The 19,879-nt window shown below is 46.2% G+C and overlaps 1 protein-coding gene and 1 long non-coding RNA gene across 5 annotated transcripts in view; one reads left to right on the top strand and one right to left on the bottom strand.

Moving 5' to 3' along the window:
• The first annotated feature begins 35 nt into the window (after positions 1–35).
• Positions 36–18,291, top strand: LOC311596389. Its single transcript, XR_014778814.1, has 2 exons — positions 36–452; positions 17,972–18,291. It is a non-coding gene; the product is annotated as an uncharacterized lncRNA (long non-coding RNA).
• The window catches only part of GRAMD2B (GRAM domain containing 2B), a 94,348-nt gene continuing 88,306 nt past the window's right edge, over positions 13,838–19,879 (bottom strand). For all 4 annotated transcript variants that reach the window (XM_084779733.1, XM_084779734.1, XM_084779735.1 and 1 more), the window contains exons 13-14: positions 19,360–19,453; positions 13,838–15,045 (exon numbers count right to left, since the gene is read on the bottom strand). In XM_084779733.1, the coding sequence (XP_084635859.1) occupies positions 15,004–15,045; positions 19,360–19,453 (136 nt within the window). In that variant the 3' untranslated portion in view covers positions 13,838–15,003. The remainder of the gene's footprint in view (positions 15,046–19,359; positions 19,454–19,879) is intronic.

Below are 19,879 nucleotides of genomic sequence, written 5' to 3' on the forward strand. Positions count from 1 at the left end.
ATCCTGGAAGCCCCACCTACTCCCCAAGCCCCCCCACCCTTCTCCCTAGGTAAAGTTGAACTAGCTCCTGAGGTGGTTCCCGGAGTGTTTGATCTCCATTGTGCTTTTGGTTTCTGCACCTCTTGCCATCAGCATCCCCCCCACCCCCCCCCACTCCCCCCAGAAGAGGAGAACAACACCCATAGACGAACAGCATTATTAGAGGTGTGGCCTTGTTGGAGGAAGTGTGTCATTGAGGGTAGGCTATGAATGTGGCTTGTTGGAGGAAGTGTGTCATTGGGGGGGTAGGCTTTGAGATTTCAGAAGTACAAGCCAGGCCCAGTGGCTCATTGTCTCTTCCTGTTGCCTGCTGACCCAGATGTGGAACTCTTGGCTCTTTCTCCCGCACCTTGTCTGCCGGCGTGCTGCCATGCTTCCTGCCGTGATGACACTGGACCATAAACCTCTGAACTGTAAGCCAGCCCCGATGAAATGTTTTCTTTATAAGAGTTGGCTGTGGTCATGGTTTCTCTTCACAGCAATAGAAACCCTGACTGAGACAACTGCCAATATGTTAGATACAATCTTTTGATCCTACTCAACTTTTGCTATTGTCCCAGTAGCACCCTGCTGCGCTGGCCTCCTGTCTTGACATTGTGGCCCTGACTTTGGAAGTCTCAGGTGTCCCTCAGCATTGGTGCTCCAATCAGGTGGTGTGTGATTTTTGTTTGTCTCTAAGAACGACATTATTTTTAAAGGAGGCACCTGCAGCATTCTCTACTGTCAAGTATTTCCTTTTCAAGATTGTGTGTGTGTGTGTTCCTGTCTGTACGCTGATGTATGGGTGTGTGTGTTTGCATGCATGTGAAGGTCAGAGGTCAGGTGTCATTCCTCTGGTATCTGTCTCTCTGTCTCTGTCTGTTTCTCCATCTCCCCCCCGCCCCATCTCCCCTCTCTGGAGACTGTGTTTCTCACCATCTTGGAACTCACAGTAGACTGTATTGGATGGCCAGCCAGGGAGCCCCGGGGATCTTCCTGGTCCCATCTTCAGAGGTCTAGAAGTCTAGCATAATAGCATGCCAGGTTCCCTTGCCCGCCATGGTTTCTGGGGCTCAAACTCAGGTCCGCATGCTTGCACAGCGAGCACTTTACTGACTGAGCTATCTCTCTGGCCCCACTGTTAGATACTCAAAAGTAGATGTCTGAGATCAGTAAGCCTGTTGGCGTGAGGCTGCTCTACGCAGGGCTGCTTGTTAGTCGAGGACTCCGTGTTGTCTGTTGAGAGGGGGGCGTAGGAATGGGGAGGTAGCTTCCACCATGGGCTGCAGCATCTTCCTCATGCAGTCTGACTGTCTGCCAACTGAGGGTTCGCTTAGATCCTTCTACTGTTTCCCAGGACAGTCACCCATCTGCTTACGGAAGCAGCCCATCATGGAAAAGTCAAGGTTGATTAGGAAAGGGCGGAAGGAAGAGAGGATTGTGGGCAAGAGGGCAGCTGGGGCTAGGGCTTGGCAGAGCTGGAAACCCTGTGGTGGCCACTGGCTAACCCAGAAAGCCTGGTTGCCTGGAGAAGACAGGCTGATAAAAGAAGTGGACAGCCACAGCAACAGGACCGCGGCCATTGCTGTTATTTTCTGTGCACTGTGCCTCTTCTTTTTATGGCCCCAGGATGCGAGGAGCCCTGGATCTGTGCTATGATTCCCAACACCAGGCCATACAATCACCACCAGGAAACCATCTCACTTCTAAAGTGTAGTATTGTCTCCTACAAATCCTGGTGGTCGTATTTACCACGCTTCTTCAAGGTGTGTGAGCCGACATGTAATACTAACCACGAGGGCTTTGTATCTGAAGTGTAGTAAGCAGACAGTAGGACTTGGGGTCAGGCTTGGGCTGTAGCACCCCAGAGGCACTCTTTCATATCAAGGGAGGCTCAGGAGTCTGGACAGATGGAGTTACCCCCCCCCCCTGATTCAAGCGTCATTTCTTAAGCAAATAGGATCTAGCAGAGACTTCATCATCTGGGCTAGGCCTCGTAGATCTAGGACTTGGGCCATCAGAGCCAAGTCTTCTTCTTATTGGAGAGAAAGGATGGGTGTGTTAGGTATGTGGGCCACTGGAGTAGCAAGAGGTGGGGAGCTGCCTCTGATGCCTGTGGTATCCTTGTCAGGAGTGCTAAAAGAGGAGCCTGATTCCCAGCCTCCATGCCACACCCAGGCTCTCTCACTGGGGCTCTTTAAATTCCATTACCCACAGACAGATTGGCAGCAGAGAAACAGGGTGGAACTTTATTAGCATGTGCCTCTTGATGATCCAAGGCAAATGCCATTGGTGAATGACCCTAGTGTCATAGTCTAGCTTTTTTTTTTTTTTTTTTTTTTTTTTACTGAGACAGGGTCTCTCTGTGTAGCCTTGGCTGTCCTAGATTCACTTTGTAGACCAGGCTGGCCTCGAACTTAACAGTGATCTGCCTGCCTCTGTGATTAAAGCATGTGCCACCACACCCGGCTAGTCTAGCATCTTAACAGAGGAAAACTATTTTATTTTTGAGTGACAAAGCAGAAGGACCTGGAGTCTCTGGGACAGGACAGCAGGCTATGGGAAGTGATTGGTAGATAAAAGCTAGTAGAAATGTGATATAGCGTCTTGGTGGCGTCTCCTGGCTAGGCAGGTCATTATTAACTCTTGTCCTCTCTGTCAGAGACAGGAGGGAGTCTTTTTGGAACACTGTGCTGCTTCATGGCAAAGATAGGAGGGGCAGACAGCTTTTTCCCAGTCTGTTTCTTTTCTTTTCTTTGAGACAGGGTTTCTCTGTGTATCCCTGGCTGTCCTGGACTTGCTTTGTAGACCAGGCTGGCCTCGAACTCAAAGTGATCCACCTGCCTCTGCCTCCCAAGTGCTGGGGTTAAAGGCGTGCGCCACCACGCCCGGCCCCCAGTCTGCTTCTTGACTGACTGCACAATTCATAGTAGAACCTGAGCTATAGGAAGCAGCCCGGTTTTGGATTACTGTGAGGCAAGCAGCTGTGCATCCAACTCGTAGTGCTCCCTGGATTATTGTAGAGTGAAATTTGTGTCCCTTCTACCTCCATGCAGTAAGGCCTCTGAGCTGGCTGCACGCTGCGCTGTGCAGGAAGGAGAGCCTGTGATCTCAGCTGGCACGAGAGGGAGGCTTCATATGTGTTTGTTTCGTGTGTGTGTGTGTGTGTGTGTGTGTTGTATCTGTCTGTGTCTATGTGCATGAGTCTGTATGTGTGTGTGTCTGTCTGTCTGTGTCTATGAGTGTCTGTGTGCATGGGTCTGTATGTGTGTGTCTGTCTGTCTGTCTGTCTGTGTCTATGAGTGTCTCTATGTGTCTCTGTGTCTATGTGGCTTAACAAGAGCAGGGAAGGTTACAGAAACTCTCTCATGACCATCACCATGTTAAATTCAAACTCTCCCTCTCGGCTGGGTGTGGTGCACGTCTTTAATGCCAGCACTTGGGAGGCAGAGGCAGAGACAGGTGGATCTCTGTGAGTTCAAAGCAACCTGATGTACATAGTGAGTCCAGGACAGCCAGGGCTATTACATAGAAAACTCTTTCTTGAAAAACAAAAAAACCAACCAACCAACCAAACAAACAAACAAACAAAAAAATCAAACTTTTCCTGTCTTTGCCCATGACAGCTATGTATACACTTATTGTTTTATTGCTTCACTTACTGAGAACCCTGCCTAGGCTCACTCTTGTCTGGCTTGTTCACACTCTCTTCCCTGTGTTTCACGAGGTGGCTGACATGTGGCATGGAATTAGTTACCCTTTGTTGACTAGTGGAACAAGTTAGTGGTCTGTGGAGGTTGTAGTAGAATCTGTCTGTGGTGAAGATGGGCCATTTTATCCCGCCCTAGTCATCTTCCCTTCCTTTGTGTGGCTAGAAAAAACGGCAGGTCCACAGACTGGAAGCTGTGTCCATGTGAAAAGCGGGAAGAATCCCTACTTCCGAGGACTCTTCAGCACACGGACATAGGCTCTGAGCTGCCCACTTCTGGGCCCTTCTGACCCGAGTGATGACCACCTGCTTTGTTTCTGTTGTGATTTTGGCTCTCTGTTAATTGCTCACAGGGAGGCCTAACTATGCAGCCAGGGCTGGCTTGTGTAATTCTGTAGACCAAACTGGCCTTGCGTGCACAGAGGTCTACCTGCTTTTGATTCCCAAGGACCAGGATTCAAGGTGCACACTACTGCACTCCGGCTCTTACTGGCTTTTCGAGAGAATCTTTTGCAGTTCAGGGTGGTCTCGGGTGCACTATGTGCTGAGGATGAATTGATCCTCCTGCCTCCACCTGCCGAGCGCGGGGCATTAGGGGTATGCCGGGGATGGAGTCCAGAGCCTAGTGCGCTCTACCCACCAAGCCACATCCTTCCTTAAGGGGTGGTGGCAGTGGGTGGTTGTGGTGATGATGTGTGAGTAGTGGGAAGGGGCTGCTCTGTGAGCCATGCCATAAATGACTACATTGCTGAGCCTCAGCTTGCTGGGGCAAGTGTTTTCTTAAGTGGATAATACATTTTTCCCTATAGGAATGCATACAATGAGTTTTAGCAATCGATTTTAATGTGAATCATTAAAATAAAACCATTTCCTCCTCAATTACCCTGGACCCTGGAGACAAAAGGTTGGGCTACTTGGAGTTAGACTTTGTGCCCTGTCAACATATTGTAAACTGGGAGCCAGCTGCCATGCCCCTGAATGTTTGGGAGCAAGTTCCTTTGAGATTGAGTGAACACCCATAAATGGTCCTTTTGCTTATAAGAAAAGATTCTTCTGTTTTTATTGTTGCTGGCTGTCCTGTATAAAGTACTCAGAGAGGACAAAAATCTAATTTGTACCTAATGCAATATCATTAATTAAATTATAATATCTTAAAAGTAGAATACTGGCCGGGCAGTGGTGGCGCACACCCTTAATCCCAGCATTCGGGAAACAGAGGCAGGCGGATTGCTGTGAGTTCGAGGCCAGCTTGGTCTACAAAGTGAGTCCAGGACAGCCAAAGCTACACAGAGAAACCCTGTCTCAAAAAACCCTAAATAAATAAATAAATAAATAAATAAATAAATGCAGAATACCGACCTATTCTTGTTGCCTTTTGGATGTTACATAACTTCATATTTACCCAGAACAGTGGTCTAGACATTTACATACTGGTACGAATGTGCCTTTCTGTCTTGCAGTTGGAGGTGGGGACAAATGGGGGACTTGCTTAGCCTCACTCTTCGAGTAGATCAGAGAGGTATATGGCAGAGGGGTGCTCGCTTAGCCTCACATTATTGCTTTCCTTTGGTCAGTTTCCAGTTGACCCCTGAATTGCCTAAGGGCTGTTGCATGTGCCAACCAGTGCTGGGATGTGGGCTGCTGTTTCCACACTGGGAGTCACAGCAGCAGTCCTGCCCAGTGAGATTCCATAGGCTTAAGAGAAAAAAAAATGAACAAACCAAAACCACTGCAGTGTTTTGAGAGACAAGTTTGGCATATTTCAGTGGCAGGTTGTTACGTAAAACAAAACAAACCACCGTGGGCCGATTAACTCATAGTGTGTCACTTCCCAGCATTTACAGAAATCTTAGAGAAGATAAAAAAATTTCAGGTTGGTTTCCTGGAAGGCTCTGCTTGGTTGGGAGTGAGAAAAAGAGATCTCTGCCCTTTCTCCCTTTAATCTGAGGGAAGCATGGCTCTCACTTTCAGCCAGGCTGGAATTCCCCACTCACTCACCTTGTTACATCTAAGATGGGACTGCTGGCTTCAGCTACAGTCTTATGAGCCTAGAATAATCATGAGATTTTTTTTTTGTGTGTGTGTGTGTGTGTGTGTGTGTGTGTGTGTGTACACACACGTACCAGGGTCTCACTATGTAGCCCTGGCTGTTCTGAGACTCAGGGTAGACCAGGCTGTCCTCAAACTTATAGAGATCCACCTGCCTCTACCTCCCTAAGATCTGGGATTAAAGGTGTGCGTCACCACTCTGGGTAAGAAATGCTCTTGAGGAAGAGCTAGTGTGGAACATTCTAGTCCAGGGGTTCTCAGCCTTCCTAATGCTCCAACCCTTTAATACAGTTCCGTATGTTGTGGTGACCCCCAACCATAAAATGATGTTGCTACTTTGTAACTGTAATTTTGCTACTGTTATGAGTCATAAATGTAAAAGTCTGACATGCAGAATATCTGACATATGACTCCAAAGGGGTTGTGACCCACAGGTTGAGGACCACTGTTCTAGTGAGTGAAGCTGGGCTCACATTCTACTGTGTAGCAGCAACAGCAGCCTTGGGCTTGGGACAACCCTGTCTTACCATATCACTGTGCTCAGCATCTTGTGGAATTTCCTTCTAGTCTTCAGATCTGTGTCTTTGTAGCCATTGCAGGGGACACAATAAATACAAGACAGAAAACTTACAAATCTCACCATTAGCAATTCACAGAAGAGAATTTTGAAGCTAAAGATTTGGAGTCCCAAATCTGTGATCTTAGCCCCTGAGACCTTTACTTTCCAGCTTCCACATCACTGGGTTTGTTAGTGTTAGTTTCTTCAAGGTTTTTCTTCTTCTGAAATTCTGGGCATGTCAATATCCTTTGGCTGGTTCAGATCTGATGTAAATATACAAAAATATACAAAATTGCTTCTGATTTTCCTTGGGGAAGAAAAAAAATGTTTTATACACTCTTAGTTTACTAGTTCTTGTTAATTAAACTGAAAAGGAAAAAAGAGGCAGATTAGCATGGGGAAAAGATTTACTTTAAATTGTGTGTGTGTCAGAGAGAGAGAGGGGGGTGGGGTGGGGTGTGTAGCATGTGAGTGCTGGTGCCCTCAGAGTGGGAATTGAATTTGGGTTCTCTGCAAGGTGAACAAGTACTCTTTACCACTGAGCCATCTGTCCAGCCCTGAGGTATATGATTTTATAGGTGTTAGTTTATTTAATTTTTAAATTTCATGCATATATAGGTGATTTGTCTGGCGTATATCTGTGCATGTACATGCCTATTACCCAAGGAGGCAAGAAGAGGGTGTTGGATTTTCCTGGGACTGGCGTGACAGATGGCTTGTGAGCAGCTACTTGTGGAAGGGGAATCCAATCCAGGTCTTCTGAAAGAGCAGTCAGTGTTCTTAACCCCTGAGCCATCTCTCCACCCCTGCAGCACTGTTCATGAAGCTGGGAGCACAGGATAGGGTTGGCGTGCTTTGTCCTTTATAAAATGTCATGGTCTGATTCATTACAGTTTACCTAAATGCCAGGAAGTGGTCCATAAAGAGCAAGCCTGAAAGTGCCAGAACAAAAGGTAATAAAAACAATCATTTAGAAACAAAAAACCTTGTGCTTTTCCAGGAAGACTGTATCTGGTTTTACACATCTACTTTGATAGCAGGTGTAGCCATGTGGAGATATTTCCCTGGCGGAGAACCAAGAGGAAAGCTGAGAGCTTTTCAGCCGTTGGCCTCAGAGGATAATGGACATACAGCTTTTCCAGATCCCCACCGTACCCAAGTTTGATGCCGAGCTGTCGCTGTGGACTCTTTACAGTTGTTCCTTTGTTTTAATCACCTCTTTCCTAGACAGATTTTTAATTAATTAATTAATTAATTTTTGGTTTTTGGAGACAGGGTTTCCTAGACAGAATTTAAGGCATTGAGCCATTTCCATGTGCTAATGGAAGGTCGCAGTTCTACAGCCCTGTTCTTTCCTTCTTTGACTAAACAGGGGAAGGGATATTTCCAAGGCCTTTTTTCTTTTCTTTTCTTTTTTCTCTCCTTTTTGGTTTTTCAAGACAGGGTTTCCCTGTGTAGCCATGGCTTCCCTGGAACTCACTCTGTAGACCAAGTTGGCCTCGAACTCACAGAGATCTGCCTGCCTCTGCCTCCCAAGTACTAGGATTAAAGGAGTGCGCCACCAAACCTGGCTGACCATTATTCCTTTTTCTTTGTTTGCCTTTAAAAAAAAAGATTTATTTATTTATTTATTTATTTATTTATTTATTTAATATGCATTGGTGTTTTGCCTGCCGGCATGTCTGTGTGAGGGTCCTGGAACTGGAGTTAAAGTTGTGAGCGACCATATGGGTGCTGGGAATTGAACCCTTGTCTTCTGGAAGAGCAGCCAGTGCTTTTAACCACTGAGCCATCTCTCCAGTCCAAACCTTTTTTTCTTGAGGCCATAGTTGATGTACAGGTGGGATTCCTACCAACTATTACATGGCCCCTGGGAAGGGAAATAATTAGTTTTTCAAATATGACTTGTCCCAAATGACTACCAAATTATTCTTTAGAAACTCACTTTCGTATCATTTGTTATTTTGTTTCTTTATTCTCATATGTGCTCATGAATATGTATGTGTTTGTGTGTGCGCAGTTGTATGTGTGGGTAGTGTGTGTGCAAAGGCTGGAGGCCAGTGTTGAGTGACTTCCTTTTTATTGAGATGGGGTCTGTCACTGAGCCTGGCACTCACTGATTCAGCGAGACTGGCTAGCTAGTAGGCATCAGGGATCCACTAATTCTGCCTTCCGTGTGCCAGGATTATAGGCACATTCCACTGTGCCTAGCTTTTTGTGTAGGTGCTAGAGATCCAACTTAGGTCCTCATGTTGTGTGGCAACCACTTGCTGGTCATCTTCTAAGCCCTTCATTTGTTGTTGTTTTTAAATTAATGATTATTGTTAACATTGAAGTATAAGGAAGATGAATACTCAAGCCCCTTCAAATATTTAAATATACTAACACTTTCTTTAAAAGCCTCATTCAAGGGGCTGGAGAGATAGCCCATCAGATGAAGATGCCTATGGTCATAGCTAATGACCAGAGCTTAATCCCTGGCACTCACATGGTCAAGAAGAAAGAACTGACTCTCACTTGTTTTCTGACCTCCACACACTTGCCATGGTACGTGTGGGTCTACACACACACACACACACACACACCATAATTTTAAAAACGTCACACAGAGACATGCACATTCAATGAGTAAATTGTAATTAAAAAGCTCCACTCAAGGGCTGGAGAGATGGCTCAGCAGTTCAGAGCACTGGCTGCTCTTCAAGAGGTCCTGAGCTCAATTACCAGCAACCACATGATGGCTCACAACCATCTATAATGAGATCTGGTTCCTTCTTCTGGCCTGCAGGTGTACATGCAGATAGAGGTGCTCATATACATAAAATAAATAAATCTTTAAAAAAAGCTACACTCAAAAATCCGTTTAGTGTCTAGGGATGTAACTCCTTCGATAGAATGTACATCTAGCACTCATAATGTTAAATAGACTGGATGAGGGAATTACACACCTGTAATCCAGAGATGGAAACAGGAAAATCAGATATTCAAGGTCACCTTTGGCAAAATATCAAGTTTGAGGCCAGCCTGAGCAACTGGTTGCCATACTCTGTCTCAGAACCACAAATCCATCTGGGCAAAAGGCAGACCTGCCTATGCTTAATCCCATGGTGGAGGGTTAGAGGAAGCGGAGCTTGAAGGAAGTGTCGGTATCCTGTCCCGCCTACTAATGCACAAAAGGTATCAGTTGCCACCGATGGCAGCTTTTGAGGTTTCCCAAGAATCAAAAGGCTGTGTGTGCTGACCTGAAATGCATATGCTTCTCTTATCAAGTGTGCTAATAGGATTCTGGTCACGAGGCACCATCTGAGCCCAGACAGACATCAAGTGACTGCATTTAGCACATAATTTAATTAAGACTGCATATTTTGTGTGGGTGAAGATTGGGTGAATGAGTTCATACACTGATGGTGGGAATGTATATTTAGGATAATAGTCTATACTTTTGTTCTTTTTACTTTCAAAGTTTAAGTGTGTGTGTGTGTGTGTGTGTGTGTGTGTGTGTGTGTGTGTGTGTGAGTGTGTGTGTGTGTGTGTGTGTGTGAGAGAGAGAGAGAGAGAGAGAGAGAGAGAGAGAGAGAGAGAGAATGTGTGTGTGTGTGTGTGTGTGTGTGTGTGTGTGTGTGTGTGTGTGTGTGTACAGGTACCTGAGAAGGCCAGAGGGCACTGGATACCCTGAAGTTATAGGTGGTTGTAAGCTGCCTGACATAGGTGGACCCAATTCTCCAGTCCAGTTCTTTAGTTTCTTTAAAAGTTTACCATACACCTATCATGAGATGCAGAATTTCAATTCTTGGCTGTTTTTCAAGGAGACTTGCACTGGGATGGTTATAGTGGCTTTACTTATTTATATTTTTAAAAGATTTATTGTTGTTTCATGTATATGAGCGTTTGCCTGCATGTTTGTATGTCCACCACATATGTGCAGTGCCTACGGAGGCCAGAAGAGGGAGTTGTTTCCCCTGGAGCTGGAGTCACAGGCAGTTGTTGGCTGTCATGTGGGCCCTCTGCAAGAGCAGTAAGTGCTCTTTTTTCTGTAGTTATCTTGAGACAGGGTTTCTGTGTGTAGCCCTGGCTGTTCTGGAACTTCCTCTGTAGACTAGGCTGGCCTCGAACTCAAGAGTGCTCAGATTAAAGGCACATGTTGCCCTGCCTGGCTGCTGTAAATGCTTTTAACCCTTAGCTATGGAGCCATCTATCCAGGACCAGCAGTTTTATTTACAATAAACTAGAGTAAACAACCCAGATGCCTTGGGAGGTAAAGCATGCCTGAGATGGACTGTTCAGATGGACTGCATTGCGGGCATGGCATTGCTCTCCTAAGTGCCACTACATGAACAAGTAAGAGGAGGGCGATGGGGCATGGAGAGATGGCTCAGAGGTTAAGAACACTGTCTGCTCTTCCAGAGGTCCTGAGTTCAATTCCCAGCAACCACATGGTGGCTCACAACTGTCTATAATGTGATCTGCTGCCCTCCTCTGGCATGAAGGTGTACATGCAGGCAGAGCACTGTACACATAATAAATAAACAAATCTTCAAAAAAGAGGGGGAAGATAGAAGAGAGAGAGAGAGAGAGAGAGAGAGAGAGAGAGAGAGAGAGAGAGAGAAGTAGAAGAAACGTGGGCACCATGTTGTCGCTGAGGGCCATGTCTGGTCAGTGGCCATGCATCCACTGAGATCTGTTATCACCAAAGGCCATGTGGATGTCCCTAGTCTTGTCTGTTGCCTGGGGCCTGTTGGTGTCTGAGGGCTGTGCAGAACTGGCCCCATCCCTTACCTGCTGTAGCACGCAGGAGAGTGGCCACACCTTGTCTGGGAAGCACAGTAGAGCTGCAGCTGGTAGCACAGGCAAGGGTGAGCCAGCCCTACAGGGTTAACAAGGGAGAGCTAGCCTGTCACTTATCTGCCATGAGGTGGCATGGGTGAGGGAGAGGTGCTCTTACCCCCCCCTCCACTCCACCTCTTGCCACCTGTGACAGGCAGGAAAGCTGACCCCGGGGTCATGAGAGTGAGAGAGTGGGCTTTGCCCCTCACTGGCAGGCCCTGTCTCTGACCTAGACAGCATAGTAGTGCTGGCCCTGGGGAGAGGGTGTGAGTGAACCAGCCCTGAGGGTGTGAGCAAGGGAGGGCTGGCCCCACCAGTCACCTGTGGTGAGGTGAAGTGGGTATGGGTGGTCCCAAGGTCAGGGGAGCGGGAGAGCTGGTCCAGCCCCTTGCCATCTGCAGCTCTTGGGAGAGTGGGCCAAGGAATTTGCAGAGGGACAGAGCCTGAGAATACAGGAGGGGAGGAGCTTGGGGCCCAAGCTTCTTAGGGAAATAAAAGCAAACAGATGTTGCTACGCTAATATGTGCACAGGTGGCCTAAGGGACATTCAGAAACTGACAAAGCAACATTCTGAGTGCATTCTTGTAGCTCTCTGGAGATACAAGATACTTAAAATAGGAAATGGAGCTGGAGAGACAGCTCAGAGGTTAAGAGCACTTACTGCTCTTTGCAGGTCCTGGGTTTGGTTCCCAGCACCCACGTGTTGGTTTACAGTCACCTGTAAGTAGAGTTCCAGGGCATCTGATGCCCTCTTTTGGTCTCCATGGGCAGGGTGAACATACGTCCACGCAGGCAAAACAACTCCCATACAAAATAAAGTAAAACAAATCTTTTTTAAAAATTAGGAAGAGTGACGGCAGGACGAATGGATACACATTTCTCCGTGCTGTATTTTCTCATACTTTTGCGTCTTGGGGCCACTTTCAGAAGGAATTGTCAAAGGGAGGCTTTCTGGCAAGATTCTTAAAGACCTAAAGGATAAATGAGCTGTGCGATTCATAAAGACCCATTTCTACAGCGGCTTTATCTGCAGGCAAGTGTTATCTTATCTCCCCCTCGTCATTACCATATTCAGAGCATTGGTGTGGTGGATGCTCTGTGTATGTGTGTACAGAGGCGGGAAGTTGGTGATGGTGGGGGGGAAGAGCAGCTATATTAAGTGGTTAGATACAGACAAGATAAGGAAAACCACAACAGAAAAAGAGGCTTTCAGACTTTCTTCTTATACTAGAAAAGGCTTTGCATCTAGCACACACAAGGACAGCCTGGAAACTCAGCGACTCACACATGCTGCATTAAGCTGCCTGTGACTGATGCTATGGTAGGGGCATAGCAAGTGTGATGGCAGCCTGGGCTATCCCAGTTAATCTGGCCACAGCATTAGCACCAAGATACATGCTTGAAATGACACACGAGGGATGGTCCAGATGGCCCAGTGGGTAAAGGTGCTTGCTGCCACACCTCATAACCTGGGACTCATATGGTGAGAGAATCAAGTCCTGCAGGCTGTCACTTGATTTCCACATACGTCACACATCTCCACACATAGTATGTATACTGTCCCCCCTCCAAATAGAAAAAATGTAAAAAGTAGCAGGGGAAGCTGCCTATAGAAGGATATTCTAGGCTGGTGAGATGGCAGGGGATTCTAATGGGGAGGCGTTTCAGACACATAGGCAGGCAAATGATGGTAAAATCCCACCATATACCTTCCAAACAGTTCTGCTATCAGAAAGCTTAAAAAAAAATTCTTGGAGGCTTGGAAGGCAGACAGGCACATCTCTGGGAGGAGCTGGGATGGTAAGACCCTATCACAAAAACACTACTCTTCTACACAGAACTGATTTTTATCTGATGACCCTGCTAAGATGAATCTCTAGCCGGCTAAGCACTAATAGTAGGGTCGGGCAGGTCCTAGTGGGTAAGGTGTTTGCCAAGCAAATTGGACAATCCAACTTTGATCCCCAGAAGCTGTAGTTTAGAGAGAGAACCAATGTTCTTTTTGACTGCCTGTGCGCGTGCGCGCGCACACACAAACACACACACACAGATAAATCTTAAAAATAAACATGTTACCTGTTAATGAGGGAAACTACTTGTTTTAGCAGCTCTACCACATTCACACTGGTGCTTTTTCTTTGGTACTTTCAGCCTTGTTATTAAAATGGGTAATAAGGGGGCTGGAGAGATGGCTCAGAGGTTAAGAGCACTGGTTGCCCTTCTAAAGGTCCTGAGTTCAATTCCCAGCAACCACATGGTGGCTCACAACCATCTATACTGAGATCTGGTGCCCTCTTTTGGTGTGCATGTATACGTGCAGGTAGAGCACTGTATACACAATCAATCAATCAATCAATCAATCAATCTTTTAACAAATGGATAACAGAATGGCAAACTATCTTGGCTGAGGTCAACCACCTCATAAAATGTCAATCAACCCTAGGAATCAAACACTTGCCTACTGATTTCAAAGCTCTTTTTCTTTCCTTGATACCATTATACCCCAGAAAACTAAAAAAAAAATTTTTTTTGACTTATAAAATAAATCCTCTGTGGTAGTGGTGGTGGTGGGGAGTGTGAAGTTGAAAGTCATAGTGTGGAAGTAAGGAGACTTAAAAATCGCAGTACTTCTTAGGTAAGAGAATTGACAAACCCAGGAAACAGCAATAACCAGAGTGTTTTAGGCAATGAGTATTTATTAAAAGCCAGTGCTCCAGGCACAGTTACCCAGTAGGCTGACAAATACAAATGATGTAACCAATCCACTTCCACTTATTAGCTTATTTGATTAAACAAAATACATTTCATAGAAATGATTATAAAACGCATTGCGGATAGAATGTTTTGTACTCACAGATCTTATGGTACCCTAAATAATTATTAATAAAAACCAGCCCACCCATACTGTAAGTAAAGTTAGCAGACCACCACTTATTGCTTTATTGTAGGAGAAAGACATCCAATTACCACGCTGAAATGGGTTGTAGAGTCCAACACAGACATCCTGCTTTGATGCTGCTACCGTAGTCCACTTGCAACCTTAGGAACAAGCGCTTCCCATCGCACACTAAATTACTATGACAACTTTTGGCTTAAAGATTAGTTTTGGTTTCAGAGTGAATCTAATTTAGTATTTCAGTCTCACACCTCAAAGATTCCTGATCAGAGGTGGGGGGGCAATCACTCCAGTTATGCGTATTAGAGATGGGAACAAAACAGCGCAACAAAGATGGCACATATAATTCACTTTACTAGACACGCTTACAAAACTGAGCTGAAAAATTAAAATGGGTAGATGAAAGAAATCAGAACATAAGAGCAGAAGCGGGGAGGGAGAAAAAAAACGCAGGTGTTTGAAGCAAGCCTGCTCATTTGGAGACATTCACCGCCTTGTTGGAGGCCCATGGCTAATTCCTCAAAGGACCATACTGAGTTTGCTGGTGTACTGCGTACCGTACCCTATAGGTCTGAAGGTTGGCTGGGATGTGTGAAGGGGGCGAAGGGGAGGCTGGGAAGGGCTGAAAAGCATGGAGTGTTACCGAACTATTACCATAACCCAAGCGCTACAGGTGTCCTCCAGGACCTTGCTCACCTCCCGAGATGGGTCTCTTTTCTTCAGGCAGCAGCAGAGACAAGGTCAACTTTTATTGCACAAAAGCAAACTCTTTCCCCTTTCCCCCCAACAACCCCCCCTCCCTGAGCTGGAGACCTCCAAGCGCAAACACATCTGGATTCGCAGCCTCTTGCGCCTCTGGCCAGCAGGGGGCGCACAACAGGCTCTCGGGGGAAGCACCTTCTTCAAGGGGAAACGTGAGGTATTATGTTGGCCCCAGCAGCGGGTCACTCAGTCACCGTTCTCAAGAAGCTTCTGTAAGTTGTTTTGTATCTTGAAACAATAAAAAGAGATGCTGTTGTTATACAGTGCAATTGTATCTTAAGACTGTATTTGCCGTGTCCTGGAAATTCAGGGCATTGTTCTACCTAGAATAAAAAGCTATGCAGAGGCTGAATTTAAATAAAGCTTGGCCCTGTGGTTTTAAGTAGCAGGTGTGTCATAGTGCTTAGCGATTCTGTTACACATTACTTTGCATAATAACCACAGAAATACTGACTGGCAGAGAGTCCTGAAGACTACAGTCCACAGGTGGGCATTAAAATGCTCTCATAAAACACAAAATAAGTGAATTTTAAAGGCATTCAGAAGAGAAGGGTGTTTTACCCTTTTAATCCAGTATACAGTCTATACAGTGAGTTCCAGGACAGCCATGGTTACACAGAGAAACCCTATCTGAAAACAAGCAAACAACTCCCCCCACCCACCGCACAACAAACCAACCAAACTAACAACAACAACTAAACAAAAATTTACCAGTATTATGATAGGAGCAGAGGAGCCCATGGATCTAAAGAACGGATTCTCCCCGTGGCCTGTTATGTGTGTCCTTCCCACAAAACCCGTGTTGAAATGGAACCCCCAAAGCCCAATGCCTGTGGTATGTTGAGGTGGGGCTTTGTCCTCAACTGCATTAGTGGTCTGAAAAGAAGAGATGCCCAAGGTAGCCAGCGTGCTGTTTCATCACGGAGAGTCCCCATTAGCAAGAAGTCCTTTCCTAGGTACGCCCTCCCAACTTTGAGCCTCTCAGCCTCCAGCCCGAGAGCTTAATCTGCCTATTTTTTTTTCTTTATAAATTACCCAGTTGGTGGCATTAAGTTTTAGCACTGCATAACAAACTAAGCCATCGCTTGGAGGAAGTCGATGGTAAACTCTAGGGTGCTCAGGGTAAGCAAAAAGCAATGGGCCTGGGCTGTGTAAGAGAAACAAGACCCAACGTCTAGCTCACAACTGTCTATAACTCCAGTTCTGCAGGGAGGTGAGATGGGTGGGTGTTCAACTCCCTCTCCTGGCCTCCACATGCACTGCATACATGTGGTGCATACACATACATGCAGTCAAAACACTCAATTACGTAGAATTTTAAAAAAAAGTGTGGGGAGAGATGGCTCAGTGTGTCAGGGCACTCGCTGCTTTTGCAGTTTCTGGCTTCCAGCATCCGCAGAGTGGCTCACAGCTGTCTGTAACTCCAGTTCCAGGGGATCTGATGCTCTTTTCTGTCCTCCCTGGGTACCATGCTCACACTGGTGCTCTTTTTCTTTTTTTTTCTTTTTTTTTTTTGAGACAGGGCTTTTCTGTGTAGCCCTGGCTGTCCTAGACTCTGTAGACCAGGCTGCCCTCGAACTCACAGAGATCCACCTGCTTCTACCTCTGGAGTGCTGAGATTAAAGGTGTGTACCACACCCGGCTTCACATGGTACTCTTATAAACATGCAGGCAAAAATACCCATACATGTAAAATAAGTCTTACGGAAGGAAGGGAGGAAGGAAGGAAGGAAGGAAGGAAGGAAGGAAGGAAGGAAGGAAGGAAGGAAACCGAGCAAGCCAGGAAGCAGCACTCTTTCCTCCGTGTTCTCTGCTCCAGCTCCTGCCTTGCCTTGCCTAGATGAAGGACTGCACCTTGTAAGGGGCAGCAAGCCCATCCCCCCCTCCCAAGTTGCTTTTGGTCAGTGTTTTTTTTCACAGCAGCAGAGAAGGAAACTAGGACAGTGGACCAGCATCATTTTGCCTGTGACCATCATGGAGGCCCTGTAGTGTTTCTTATTTCTAGCTTAGATGCTTAGGGGCCAGTCCTGGCTGCCAAGCCTGACAACCTGAGTCTGATCCCGGAAACCCATGCTGACGCCCACCAATTGCTGTCTGACTTTTACATTTGCATGAGCATGAGCACACAGACACAAAGACACCACACACACACACACACACACACACACACACACACACACACACGGAATAAAAACCAAGCAAACCCCCAAAGCCTTGCCTTTCCTGGCCCCCATTTCTGCTTCATACTACCCTGCCTAGCCCTCAGGAAAAAACATGAACAGAAAGGAACTAAAATAAATCTCTATCATATATAAACACACTTACTTGTAGAGACAAGCACACAAGCAAAACCCAAACAAAAGAGACAAGTCGATAGCCAAAACCCCTGTGGCCAGTAAATATATGCAATGTTGATTTTCAGGAGTATTAGAAAATATAAATAGTGACCATAGAGATGGCTTAGTGGGTAAAAATGCTTGCAGCTCAACTTTATTGACCTCTTATTTCTGTTCCTGGAACCCACTGAAGAAAGAACTGACCCCCAAAAGTTGTTCTCTAAGGTCTACATGTGTTCAGGGGCACATGCGTATACCCCCTCACATCCCATAATAGTAAATGGAAATATAGAGACCATTCATAATGGGGTTCAATTTCACAGTATCAGTCGGGTAGTCAGGGCCACCAGCATGGGATGACTGAAAGGATGTGGGGACATCTGAGGTGGACTTCATGGGGCTTGAGGCGAGGGGGGGGACGGGGGGCAGGTGGGGGTTACTCTTGGGCTTCCTGTGAGGGTGACCGAAGGAGCAGTGACAACCATGAAAAGAAACAGGGGAGTCAGAGCTGGCTTAGGTATGACCAGTCTCTGACAGCAGGAAGGATTTGCTGCAAACAGCTGAGTCAGGTCTCAGAATTTCCCACAGTATTGCCTTTTCCTTCCCAGGCTGTGCCAGGCAACGGCTCCGTGGCCTCTGGGAACATTGGGGCCCATGTCCATTTTTTTTTTTTACAGCCTCTGCTTTGGGATACAAGAGGTCGCCTTTCATTTCTAGCCTCCTTAGCTGCCTGGCTGGGCTGGGTTGGAGCCTCACACTGACATGCCAGCTGCCGCTGAGGAACCGCAACCCCTCTGTTTTCTGTTTCCTTATTACAGAACCTGGTGTCCTTCCAGGGCCTGGCGGGAGAGCAGGAAGAAGGGCGAAGGAAGGTGAAAGGATTCTGTGTGCCTCTGATCCAAAGGACAAATTTACAAGGCGGGCAAAGTAAAAGTGGAAAACAACAGCGCCCCACTCCGGAGAGTGGCAGGTAAAGGATTGGTGCGAGAGGGCCGGGATATTTGAAAGGAGAAAAATGCTCTGGGAATTAGGTATCTCTAGGATATTTATGAATGGTTATCCTTTGCTTGCTCATCCTCTTATCATCTTTTTTTAAACCTATTTTTATTTTTAAATATATTTTATTAATTTATTCATATCCTCTTATCATCTTATTTAGACCTAAGAATGCCCTAAGCTAAGGACAGAGTTGACCCTGGGAAGATACTTCAGAGGTAGAAGCCCAAGCAGGCAAAAGCAGATTGATTTATTGTTAAGATTGAACCAACACCTTCTTGCGTGGTAGACACGCTCTACCACAAAGCCAGGCCTAAGCAGAGGAATTTTGTTCCCCCTAAGTCAGGGTTTCTTGGTGTAGCCCTGGCTGTCCTGGAACTTGCTTTGTAGTCCAGCCTGTACTCAAAAATACAGAGATCCCCCTGTCTCTGCCTTCTAAGAGTTGAGGCTAAAGGCATGTATCACTACACCCAGCTTCTTAAAAAAATGATTTTATTCCTTTTTATTTTATATACATTAGGTTTTGTTTTCATATATGTCTGTGTAAGGGTGTTGGGTAAATTACAGACAGTTAGTGAGCTGCTATGTGGGTGCTGGGAATTGAACCCATGTCCTCTGGAAGAACAGCCAGTGCTCTTAACCACTGAGCCATCTTTCAAGCCCCTAAAACAAGCAGAAGTCTTCTAACTACACTTGGCTAGAGGTTCAAATTCTAGATTTCCCCAGTTCACAACCTTCTCTCTCTGTCACCTTGAGCAGGGTAATTTAAAGCTTTATTCTCTCCTTATGAGTAGTAGGATTAAGCCCAATATTTTTTTATGAGCTGGATCCCCACCCTGCAGCTAGTCAGTAGTCTCTAGGTGACTCCCAAATGAATCTCTCTGTAAACCCCAGAGTCATGGATTGCTTACCAGTGGACCCACATCCAGGCAAGGCTACAAATGACATATCAACCAATCTTTAATTCTCAGAAAATGAGATTAAGTTCTGTGTCTTTGTAAAAAAAAAAAAAAAAAAAATTAAAAAGCCTGGTAGCCCTGGGGAGGTAGAGGCAGGAGGATCTCTGTGAGTTGCAGGCCAGCCTGGTCTATGAGTTCCAGGCCATCCAGGGTGGTTACAGAGAAAACGTGTCTCAGGGTTTACAAAAGGCCAGTTAACGATGGAAAGGGGGTGACCAGAGTGCTCCTGCACGCAGGAAAAGCCCAGTTACCTTCTCTAATTTCACTATGTTAGCTGTAAGCTCCTGGCAGAGGACCTCCACATTCAGCTGTACTTGCGATCCCAGACCCGACGGCGGTGTCTGCCTGTGAGGACAAAGAGAAACAGTAGTAAAAGCGACCACGGCAAAGAAAGGAACGGAATGTGCGCAGGTGACGTCTAAACGGATAAATAGGCTAGGAGAGAAGACCAGCATCTTTTTGCCCGTGACTGTCCCAAAGGCATGGTAAGCCCCAACTCGAGGCTGGATGTCTACAGATCTAAGTTCAGCTGGGACCCTTTCAAGCCACTTTTCCTCAAGTGTCTTGGTGTGCCTTGGCTTGCACACATAAGTCAGACAAGTGTTCTCAAGCTCCTGGTTTCTTAGAGTCTTTGTTCAGATCTTAACACACTCCCAGTCCTCAGTGTAGCTACGTATATATCAAAGACGGCTGGTCTCAGCCATGGGAGAAAGAGCCATTTACACTAGAGTATTCAAAATGCCAGGGAGTCTCTTTACCTACCTAGCTAAA

Source organism: Acomys minous, assembly GCF_964271855.1.
Source record: "Acomys minous genome assembly, chromosome: 4".
Lineage (NCBI taxonomy): Eukaryota > Metazoa > Chordata > Mammalia > Rodentia > Muridae > Acomys > Acomys minous.